The 12,798-nt window shown below is 34.0% G+C and overlaps 1 protein-coding gene across 1 annotated transcript in view; it reads left to right on the top strand.

Annotated features, from left to right (window-relative positions):
• The first annotated feature begins 803 nt into the window (after positions 1-803).
• LOC127863588 (ankyrin repeat domain-containing protein 26-like) overlaps positions 804-12,798 on the top strand; it is a 133,761-nt gene continuing 121,766 nt past the window's right edge. The window contains exons 1-2 of the mRNA XM_052403192.1: positions 804-1,075; positions 1,931-2,045. Of these exons, the coding sequence (XP_052259152.1) occupies positions 882-1,075; positions 1,931-2,045 (309 nt within the window). The 5' untranslated portion in view covers positions 804-881. The remainder of the gene's footprint in view (positions 1,076-1,930; positions 2,046-12,798) is intronic.

The following is a 12,798-nucleotide window of genomic DNA, read 5'->3' as shown; positions in this document are numbered from 1 at the left end:
GAAAAAAACTGCTTATGTGAAAACATAATTAACGTTGTGACGTGTTATTTTATAATGAGTTCTCTTTTTACAGCTACTGAGACGCTTTCTTATGCGGAGACAAATTTTTGATTGTGGTCTTGTTTCATGCTCTACGTCATTACAGCAGAACAAAAGTTTAGTTAAACAATTCAACACAAACGTATTTAAAATAAAGCTTCATTGCATCGATCGCCTTTTGTTATTTTGAATATTGTGGAATTATTTGTAAAACGTGCATATGATGTTGTAAGGGTTAGATCTCAACAGTTAAGAAAGGGGATCGAACCCAGTGACTCTTGAGCTGAAGGGTGACACCACAGTCACCACATAATTAGTTAACGTATCTAAGCAAGCAACTGGAACATTACAATACCAACAAACATATAAACTTAACGACACACTTCCAAAACATTGTCAATGTTCGATTTAAATAAAATATATTCAAGCTAGGTAAATTCGATGCAGCTTTAATGAAACATTAAATACTGCTTTACAAATATTACTTGCTGTTTATACGGGAGTTCAACGTGAATACAATTTTGCAGTGCGGATATGGTGCTTTAATAAACAGCAATTCGTTAAAATCAATGAATTTAAACTGCTAAATATACCATTACTAATAAGAATATCACAATTTTAAACTTGGCCACCGTTAACAAGGTCTTTTTCACGCTTGCGTAAATGACAGAATGCAGGCCGTGTTTTCTGATACATTATAGACGGTATTTATGTCTAATTTGGAGGAATGTCGTCCGAGTAAGTAAGCGTTTGATTCCAACTGTGCAAGCGCCTTTGTGATTAAGGTGTCGATTTAACTATGGAGAATTTTACTATTTGGCGTGGTTAGAAACGGAGCGAATATGAAGAAAATAAAAGGAATTTTCGGTATAGGTGCATCAAAATCAAGTTCAAAACAATCTTCATTTAACGTGCATGGATATGATATTAAGGAAAAGGATTTACCAAAGTTACACAAGGCTGCATGGACGGGCGATCTTGCAAAAGTCAAGCAGCTTGCGAAGAAGGACCCGAGTGCACTCGACAAAGAAAACAGGTGATCATGACGTTTAATTTGCTGAATATAGGCGTGCTGAGTTTATTTGTGTTTGTAAGAAAACAGCATGGAAACTGGTAATTAAAATTTTCAACAACACATTTGTTTATCACTCAATTGATTTTGGGCATGATATGACATGAATTATTTTTATCCAGTTATAACTTATAGTATCATAATGATTCCTTGACATTTAGCATTTTTTAATATTGTTTATTTTGTTTACATTAATAACATGGCTGTGGTGATGACAGGGTGACACAATTTATTCAAATACACCAAAATACACCACCAAATTGACACTATCAAAGCAATAGATTATTTATTATACACGGCCGCTAATCACAGGCGCCACCTCTTTTTTGCAATGCATTGATAAATGATCCAATGCTACTTCCAAGGTTGCGCTAAGGACCCGATGTTATTAAATGTCACGGATAATTCTACAGAGTGTGTTAGTTTTATATGTTTTTTCAGCATGTTTTGCATTATTTTTAAAATCGGGCAATTTAGTGCGATTCAGCCAAGATTTATTCATCCACACATGAATAGAAACACATAATATCAACCCATTTGGAAACGTAATTATCTTTACAAGTTGTGACATGGTAAATAGACCATTGCTTTGAACATGTATATGTTTTCCGATCCACAAAAACATTAGCTTCTTGTTGATCTTATAGATAATTCAGTGTTTTTCCAAAAGAGTTGGAGCCAATGCCAAGGATGTGGCACTAATGACAGGAGGTCATTTTGAGACTTCCCAACCAAATTATCAAGATAAATGGGTCAGTTTAACACCCTGTTTCTATAATTTCCTGAAATCTTCATGTGTTGTAATTGTATTATTTCTAGGACGCCTATGCACCTGGCCTGCGTTCAGGGTCACACAGACATCGTGAATGAGCTGCTGGCCTGGAATGCACGCACTGATGCTGGGGACAGTCAGGCCAGGACCCCCCTCATGAAGGTACACAAGAGTCGGTTTTCAATTTAAATCAGTCCTTGCAAAGCTGCTGTTAATTAAGTGAGCCAGAATCGTGCCCTGTTTTTGAGTAAAGCTGAGATATATTACTTGCTAATTTTCATCCCTGTTACAGCTATTATGCGCATTACATATTTGTTTCATAAGTGATGCAAATATTACTTACTTTCATCACCTAAATACAAATACAAATTTTATTTTAAGTCGGTTTGTACATAACAAGTATAACATTAGCGATGTATCGCTATTGACCGATATAATATAACAACATACATATAACAAATAGACAATTGAACATTACATGAAATTTACATAATATAAACAAACATTTTCATCCAAGGGTTGAGATCAATTATAATAAATTATAAATAAACAATTAAATTTAATTAAATTAAAAAACCTGCAATACAATAAACATTATTAGTTAATGTTAAAAACGAAAGAACTATGGCATGTGATACAAATATTATTAAAACAGTTAATATCATAGCAATATATTAAAGATATATTAAAGATAACGTAATAAGAAAAAAATAAAATAAAAATAATTGCGCTGCAGTTGCTGATCTTGACCTTGGTCAAAGAGCTGCTATAAGAAAAATAAGGTAAAAGTCTGACAATGAATATGGATACAAAAGTGTGACAGATAAAAAATGTATTAAGAGAACAATTTTCCCCTCAAATCAGATTTGAAAGAAACTGATCAGCAGCTACCTCACAAACACAAGCATAATGAGTTATTTAAAATGGTACATGCAAGTTATATTAAAATCTGATGCCATGATAAAAAAGTACACTGGGCAACTGCCATTTATGTGTCAACAAATAAAAACTCCATGCACAAAATAATATGACATGCAGCAAAGAGCAACTGAGAGTAAAACTAGCAAAGCAAACAACAAAAACAATAATACTAGCCTTACAAGGTGCTACAGCAAGAACATCTGCAATCCTCCCCGTCCCACAAGCCTATCAGACTATGGAATTGGTTAAGTCCCGTCACATCCCTGAAGTGCTGGGGTAACGAGTTCCAGAGTCTGGGGGCTGCGGAACGGAAAGACTTGAGACCATAGCTGGTACTTCTTACCCGTGGGATTTCAGCTGTATTAGTGTACCTAAAAGAGTAAGAGTTATTTTTAATTTTAATTAGATCATGAAGATATGTTGGTGTCTGTTTATTTATTATCTTGTATGTTTCTATAGCCATTTGTCTTATCCTTCTTATTTTTAAGCTTGGCAGTTTTGATTTGTTAAGCAACCCTTCATAATCAGACTTATAGTCATTATAAATAAACCTTAGAGCTCTTTTCTGTGTGTTTTCTATTTTCTTAGTATTTATTTCTCCACAAAAATGCCCTGTTAATGGGCAGAAATTGAAGCTTGAGAGAATGAATGAGTAATATATATTAAGTTTGCCAAGTTTACAAAGATTCCTACCAATACGCTTTAGAACATTTAATTGTCTGGATGCCTTTTTACATAAGTTGGAAATGTGTTTGTTAAAATTTAATTTAAAAGCTATTGTAACCCCTAATAAGATAACCTCATCTTCACAGTTTATTTTGTTACCTGACAAGTCAAAAGAGATATTAGCTTTGTGAGTTTTAGAACCAATTGCTATTGCCTGAAATTTATCAGGATTTGCTTGCATTTTATTGTCTGAGAACCATTTTATAAAGGATATACTGTCATTTTCTAAGGTAGATTTAACTATATCTAGATTATGATGTGCAAAAGATAAGGTATTATCATCAGCATAATTGTACAGATTACTTTTATGAACAAAATGGAAAATGTCATTGATGAATATATTAAAGAGGACAGGGCCTAATATTGAGCCTTGGGGTACACCTTTATAAATTTCTTGAAAGTCACTTTTAAATTGACCTATTTTAATAAATTGCTTTCTGTCACTCAAGTTACTATTGATTAATTGTAAAAAGATTTCAGATACACCATAGTGCTTTAGTTTTAGGGAAAGGAGGTCATGAGGCAGACAGTCAAAAGCTTTGGATAGGTCCATTAAAACTGAGGCAACGTATTTGTTTTCATCTAACGCCCTTTGCCAGTCTTCAATTACTTTCAGTAAAGTTGTCTGGCAGCCATATCCAGGTCTAAATGCAGATAGATAAGTATTGAAACGCTGGTAAAAAATGTTGTTAGTTGTGTATTTATAGCTCTTTCAAAGATTTTTAATATTGTGAGAAGGATGCTGATCAGGCGATAGTTTCCTTTTTCAAGTGTACTATTTTTCTTGTGTAAAGGTGTTACTTGAGCTATTTTTAATTTATCTGGAAATACTGAGTTTTCAAAGGATTTATTAATTAGGAAGGAAATGCTTGTTGATACAGTTTCTTTAGAGAGTTTAAGTAATTTTGGTGATATACCATCAGGACCAGAAGCTTTTTTACAATTCAAATTATCAATTTGTTTCTTAAGAAAAGAGTCCTGAACAGGTTGAAAACTTAATTTAGATTCACTAGTGTTTTTTATTTAATTGAGACTATTCTGGGATGGTATTTACTGATACTGAGTTATTTCCAATATTTTGAGCCACATTAACAAAAAAGTCATTAAAAATGTTACATACTTCCTGTTGATCAGTTATAATTTTATTATTTTCACATAGTACAGTGTCCTTTTTGGTGGAATTACCTTTATTTGTCAGAAATGGTTTTACTGTTGGCCAGAAATCAGCAGATTTGCACCCTCCAACACAGCGGTCAATAAAATACTTGTCCATTGATTTCCTCCTAATACTAGCTACCAAATTTTTTTGCTTTCTAAATTTTTCCCAGTTTTTAGATGTTTTATTGATATTGTATTCATTAAAGAGCATTCTTTTTTTATAAATTGCATTTTTAAGTGTTTTGTTCATAAAAGGAACTGGGTTTTGTAATATTCTTTCAGGGCTCCAGATAAGGATTTGTGAAATTAGTAACGGTACTGCCACTGACAGAAAGACAAGGAGTAACGCTTAAAATATATTAGTACCTGTACTACCATATCCAAAAATACAGGTAGTACTGTACTACCCGTGTTCTTGGATATTGAAGGGTGTATAACTGACTTTACAGAAACATTTGCAGCAATTATAATAAATATATGTAGCTTCTTAAACAGTTATTGTATTAGGTTTTCCATTCTGAATTATGATGCAAATACAACTACACATTAAAACTCATGACTAATACTATTTCTTCATTTTTCTTGACAAGAAAACACAAGCCAACTAGTAGGCTCAGTAAATGAACACTTGTTTCACTGTCTCATCAGTTTTCCATCGTGTTTTCTAGCGTTTTAAGCCACCGATGCAATCAAATTGTTTAATATCGGGGCGATAATGTCTTTTTCTGGGTTTACCGATTTAATGTCAGGATGGTTAGACAACACCGTATGTAGTCATTATATGAACAGAAAGTGTTGTTTTGAACCGCTTTTGGTTAAGCCGGCATTCCATTGCGCGCAGACATATTGTTTTTGACGGATTTACAAGTTCAGGGGGTGGATCGTACGCAAGTAACTGGCGTGGCGTAAGTGAGAAAAATAGTAACTGGTGTTCAAAATGGCGGTAAATGGGTGAATTGTGAATGTTTTCGTCGGAATTTTTGAAAGGTTTGTACATTTACCATATTTATTCGACATTGTCCTTACGCGCAAGATGATTTACTGATATTCATTTAACCTCGGTATAAATCCTGTAGATGCATTATTAATATTAAACAAGTTATTGAAGACTTTATACGCAAATGCTTCATTGTTTACGATTAACACGGTTAATTTTATGTGCATTTTGAAACCATATATAAGGATTTCTCAGCAGTTTTCATGGAAAGGTGGACTCAATAACCATTATAGTTTACCTTGTATAAGCACCAGGATGCTTCCAAAAGGCAATCGCAATATATGCATCAAAATTTGAAAATTAAACCCCATTTCAATAACTGGTGAGCACCGTACCCCCACTTTCAGTAACTGGTGTTTATTCAATAGTCTAGAGTACACAGAAAAAAGAAAACATAATAATATTTATTTTATGTGTTATTACAGATGGAATCGTCCAACGGAGATCAAATTCAATGGGAAGTGTGCGGTGTTGCATTATCATGTGCATACTCTTTAAAGCGGTGCATGCAGATTCATAGTGATTCCACATACGAGTGCGATTTTCCAGAGTGCGGAAAAACATTCAAGTGTAAAAAAAATCTCTGCAGCGTCACACCCGTTCCCACACCGATGGTCCAAAGGTCTGTAGTCAGTGTGGGAAGGAGTTCACAACGACGTATTGGCTTAACAAGCATAAACATGAGATTCACCGAGGCAAAGCATCGAAGTATTCATGGACAGTGTGTGCGAAGCATTGTCAGTCAGGATACGCACTTCAACAACATTTGAGTTGACATTCGGATGAAAAAAATACACCCGTGAAGTATGTTCGAAGTCATACAAAACCCCATCAATTCTTCGAATACACAATTGCAGCCCTCCGGACGATGGAAAAGGAAAGCATGCCTGTGCAACATGCACCAAAACATTTAAGACAATGAGGCTGTTGAAACAGCTCATGAATAAGCACGATGCTCCCAAATTTTCTTGCCACGTCTGTGGAAAAATGTTCAAATGGAAGCATTGCATGAACAATCATATTAAGCAATGTTGTGTGGAAATTAATCAAGAGTAATTCTAACACCCTTTCTCGTAAAACTACAACGTTTGCCACTGTTTCCCTGTTTATTATTTCATTGTTTGAATTGCTTGTTTTTAAGTTGAGTGCCATTTTTTGCTTAATTAACAAAATTCCTATTCAAACCACAAATCACAATATTTCCTTTAATTTGAGCTTTATCGTCGTTTTAATGTAAGTAATCAGGAAATCAACACTGACAGTCTTTTTGAAGTTATTTTTCTCTAATGTTTTGAAACTTATAGGCTTGCATCCGTTCTTTTATAAATAGGATAGGAAAAATAGATTTTAATAATAAAGTTATCACAGTTGATTTTTTAAAAGTTTTTTGTTTACAAGCTGTATGTTCTATATTACGAGTAGACATTCTGGAACTGAGTGTTTGTTTTTGTATACACTTAGTTGTTTTTGTTCTTATTTCCCAATATGTACATTCCAATAATATGCGATTTTGTAAATTTTTCACAAGGACACATAGATAATCAAAAAATATGTATACATTGTGTTCGGAATTCGGCATTTTCATTGTTAATATATTTACAAATATTTTGTGGTGGAATTCATGGAAAGATTTTATATAGTATGGGTTTTGGTGCTAGTTAAGTTTCGTACAAGTGACATAAACCATACATTAATAGCGTCATATACTTTTCTAGTCGTTTAAAGTTGGCATGGAGTCTGAGTGTGTTCACATTTTATTGTGATAAATATCCCCACCCCCTCCGAACCGCTGTGATTGTCATTACAAATAGTAATGTGATTTTATGTTTCATTATTATTACATTTGTAAATAGTAACACAGTGTGTGTTAATACCGTGAGTCGTGTTCTGAGAAAACTGGGCATAATGCATGTGCGTAAAGTGTCCCAGATTAGCCTGTGCAGTCCGCACTGCTAATCAGGAACGACACTTTCCGCCTAAATTGAATTTTTCCTAAGAAGAGACTTTATTTAAAAGAAAAATGTCATAAAAGCGGAAAGTGTCGTCCCTGATAAGCTTGTAGGCTAATCTGTGACGACACTTTACGCACAAGTATTATGTCGAGTTTTCTCAGAACGCGGCTTTCGTGTTTCTAGTCAATTTACATTTATTTGATTTTTTTTTGAATCATTATTTAAATGTTAATAAACGTAACAATGAATTAAGTACATTCTAGTATGTCTTATTTGTATGGAACAGATCATGCGTATTATATGATACAGATTCGAGCATTCATGTAAAACGCAAACGTGAACAGTTTTACCAGCAATGCAATTTATTCAGGAAAAAACGTTAATATTTATAGTTCGCTGTACTTGTCCCGCGGATTTAAGCTACAAAACGGGTAAAACAACTTTTACCGTGTCACACAAATATTAGTTACTATTAATCTCATTCTGATCAAAATTCCGCGAACACTTTAAATAAGAAAACACGGCCTCGTTGAATCTTGTTATTTGTCTATTATGCACATAATAATGAACGCCTTTCGGAATTTCACCGAGGTTGCTTATCGTTCTCTTCTTTCCTTTGTGCGGAGCCCTTATGTCAAACTCATGGTTTCTGAAACAGAAAGCTAAGTTGTGAGGAATGGGATTGTAACTGCACAAAGGTCCGTATTAACAAATGTTGAAAGGCTAAAATATAGACTCAGACTGAGATTTTCAATCAATTATCTTGCGATATTAAATCATGCTTTAATAATGAATGAAAAGTGGTCTTTGTGTAAATCTCTTTATAGTAAATGTGATTTTTGTATGACACGAATTGTATATAAAATGATAGTTCGATTCTTTTTTTAAGTCTGAGTCTATAATTCAGACGAAAACCTTCATGAATTTAAGCCTTGTTTTTATGTACATATACCAAGTGTGCTTTTTTAAGAAACACCAGTTACTGATAGTGGGGGTACTGTGCTCACCAGTTATTGAAATGGGGTTTAATTTTCGAATTTTGATGCATATATTGCGATTGCCTGTTGGAAGCATCCTGGTGGTCATAAAAGGTAAACTATAATGGTTTTTGAGTCCACCTTTCCATAAAAACTGCTGAGAAACCCTTATATATGGCATAAAAATGCATATACAATGAACCGTGCCAATCGTAAACAATGAGAATCTTGTGCATAAAGTCTTCAATAACTTTTGTAATATTGATAATTCATCAATAGGATTTATACCGAGGTTAAATGGATATCAGAAGATCATCCTGCGCCTAAGTATAATGTCGAATAAGTATCGTAAATGTACAAACCTTTCAAAAACTCCGACGAAAACATTCACAATTCACCCATTAACCGCCATTTTGAACACCAGTTACTATTTTTCTCACTTACGCCACGCCAGTTACTTGCGTACGATCCACCCCCTGAAGTTACAGGAAATCACGCGACAGAATAGACAATACGATATGAACCCAGTCTACAACTTTTCGGTAATTTAAATAAACGAAAAGCGCCGTAAGGTTAGAGACCAACAAATCACGCCGCGCTGACGCAGACGTATTGGTACGGCCAGATTTTTTTCGTAAATGCGTAAAATGGATATTTAAGTCGTTATTGTACGTCCAGTTTATAACAAGAAATGCGTAAATCTTCATGAAAAAGGCGTATTTATGGCTGTACGGCGCTTATCTGGAGCTCTGTTCTTTTCATTTTTATAGAGGCATGTTTGTTTGCAGTTTCTACAAAGATTTCATTAAAATCATCATACATTTATTTACATCATTATGATTTGTGTTTAAGTTTAAAAGGTTGTCATTTAGTTCTAAATTAAAATCATCAACATTAAAACTTTTAAAACTTCTGTATAAGCTAAATCTATTTTTTGACTTTTGAGTTTCTTGTTTAAATTGGACACTAATGAAATTGTGGTAATCACTCAACCCGCAGTCAAAATTACAGATATTACCCAAGAAATCATTATTATTGGTTAATACTACATCAATAAGTGTTGGGTTGGCTTTATTTGAGAAACAAGTTGGTTCCGACACAATATTCACTAAGTCAAAAATATCACATGAGTTTTTTAATGTTTGACATTTCTCATCTATAAGCATATTAAAATTGAGGTCGCCAATGACCATTATATTTTCATATTTGCAGAAAGCTTTATCAAGGGTATAATCAAACTTTTCTTGAAAATTCTGATTTGACATAGATGGTGGTTTATATGTACAATGTACCAAGTACATGTATCTGCCATTTACATTTATCAAAATTTACCTCTACAAAGATGGATTCAGTTTCTTCAAATTCTAACTGGGGTTTCCTTTCGCCAGCAATATCTTACCTTAAGTACCCTATGAGACCACCACCATTTACATCTCTATCAGCTCTCCACATATGGTACTTGTCAACTGAAAATTGAGAATCAGGAAAAGAGTTATCAATTTTAGTTTCAGCCATAAATAGAATATCAACTAGGCCTTCATGTAAAATTTCTTGTATACTATAAAACTTATTTCTGAGACTGTTCATATTAAGATAACCGCATGTAAACGCATTGGATGTTGTTTCTTCATTGTTGTCAGGGGTTCGAAATTGTCAAAACCTACATAATATGGCTATTTTTGGGGACTGTTTGGGAGGTCAAGGGTGGTAAATGTTGTTATTTTAGGCAGATAAATATGGACTACAGTGTGGTTTCATTGATGTTGTGTTTTCTCTACTCATACAATGTATATGATGTTCTGGATATCAATTCAATTTATTTTTTTTAAGATAAATCTTTATAAATTGGTTTCTTAAACTATTATGAGCCAAACTAGAACAGTATGTTAAAGCTTTTGAGTGCCTTTTTTTGTGTGTTATATTAAGCTCTGTTCCTTTCAGAATTACCTTCATTACAACCAGAAAACACGCTTACTTTTAAAAAGTTTATAATTTGATAACCAGTATGGAACATTCAAAGACCTCAAACGGTTTATATACATATTCAACATGTTTGGTATGGCATTAAAAAGTCTGTCTCACCATGTATAGTTCCAGTTTAAAAGAAATCAATTTTTGATATATGAACAGATGCCTTTATTAATAGTTAATGCTGTTTACTCCAATATCACATGTGAGTTTAAGGTATTTTATGACTGTCATTACGTCTTGTATGGTAATCTCTAATGCTGATTTTATTTATTTACATTTGGCACAATACTACCTTAAGTTCATATTTGTGTTCACAAAATGTCCTTAAGAATAAACAGATGACTTTGTATAAAACAATAAAATTATATAAGAAGTTTCAATCAATGCCACCGCGACTTGTAAAGCATTTTACCATGATCTATTTAAGTCTTTACCATATATACCTCAATATAATAATTGTCTACATTAAAATCTTAACTTTCCTTGTAAACTTCTTTCCTCGCTTAACACACAGTTTTGGTGGCAAGATTCTATTAATTGAGGCTATGTACATGATTCATATCAATTTGTTTATAAAATGTGTTCAATATCTAGCGAACAGCCATAACAGGGGCTTAGCAGATCAATATAAATAAGTAGTCTCAGAAAAAGTATTTGTTCTTTCATGTTGATCTCAAATCCCATTTTCCAAATAAATCCATTTTAGATCTGATGATGGGATTTCTTTTAGACTTTTTTTTTATGAACAATTCTGGTTTGAATTGTTCATTAAAAAGTATGTGTTTTCCACAAATTAAAGCCGATACAATTCCCAATTCAGAATTGAGGGTTTCTGACATTGCAGTAATGAGTGACTGCGATTCTCTGTTGATTCTCAGTCTACCTGTACATCAATTCTTCAAGTTAAAATCAATATGATAATTGGCAGCTAAAGTCAATGATGCTTCTTTGGTGCCCTTTATCTTTACTTCAATAACTTGTGTACGAATAATTTATTGTGTACACCATATGGTACTTTTCCTGAAGATGTCTGTAGACAGCAGTTGTCAGTAAAAAATTATTTGAAGGGGTTTCTACATGTATGCACCGAAAGCTCCAATAGTGGGTTAACAAATGAGTTTATTGAGGAAAATACATGCATTCAAAACTAAAAGGGAGCAAAAAAATGTGAAGTATTCAGTCAGAAAATATAATGCTTAAAATTGCAAATTCATAATATTTAATTAAAGTAGTAAACACGTAGTCTAAGAGATTGTACTTATAGTTTTATGAGCAGAAGAGTATTCCTGATTCTCTTGGGATGTTTGAGGACCATCACCCTGCATGGTGTGTGGGTGTTTGGGGAGGGTCACAAAGAGTGTCTACTAGCGTACCATTCTGACATATCTTTTATGTAATGTTATGCCAGTATTATTTGTAAACAACAGTATGTTTTCATGTGGTGTTAGTCTCTTGTTCACTTAGAGTAAAAGCAGTAACTGAAATCATAATACATGTGCATAAAGTGTCCTCCCTGATAAGCCTGTGCAGTCCTTGCAGGCTCATCAGGGATGACATTTTACGCTTTTATGGTATTTTTTGTTTAAAGGAAGTCTCTTCTTAGGGAAAATTAGGTTTAAGCTGAAAGTGTTGTTCATGATAAGCCTGTGCATACTGAACAGGCTAATCTGGGAATACACTTTGCGCACATGCATTAAGCCTGTGCATACTGAACAGGCTAATCTGGGAATACACTTTGCACACATGCATTAAGCCTGTGCATACTGAACAGGCTAATCTGGGAATACACTTTGCACACATGCATTAAGCCTGTGCATACTGAACAGGCTAATCTGGGAATACACTTTGCACACATGCATTAAGCCTGTGCATACTGAACAGGCTAATCTGGGAATACACTTTGCACACATGCATTAAGCCTGTGCATACTGAACAGGCTAATCTGGGAATACACTTTGCACACATGCATTAAGCCTGTGCATACTGAACAGGCTAATCTGGGAATACACTTTGCACACATGCATTAAGCCTGTGCATACTGAACAGGCTAATCTGGGAATACACTTTGCACACATGCATTAAGCCTGTGCATACTGAACAGGCTAATCTGGGAATACACTTTGCACACATGCATTAAGCCTGTGCATACTGAACAGGCTAATCTGGGAATACACCTTGCACACATGCATTAAGCCTGTGCATACTGAACAGGC

This window comes from Dreissena polymorpha, chromosome 1, assembly GCF_020536995.1.
Source record: "Dreissena polymorpha isolate Duluth1 chromosome 1, UMN_Dpol_1.0, whole genome shotgun sequence".
NCBI classification, from domain to species: domain Eukaryota; kingdom Metazoa; phylum Mollusca; class Bivalvia; order Myida; family Dreissenidae; genus Dreissena; species Dreissena polymorpha.
Note: the sequence above shows the minus strand (reverse complement) of the source record. Positions and strands in the feature narration are given on the sequence as shown.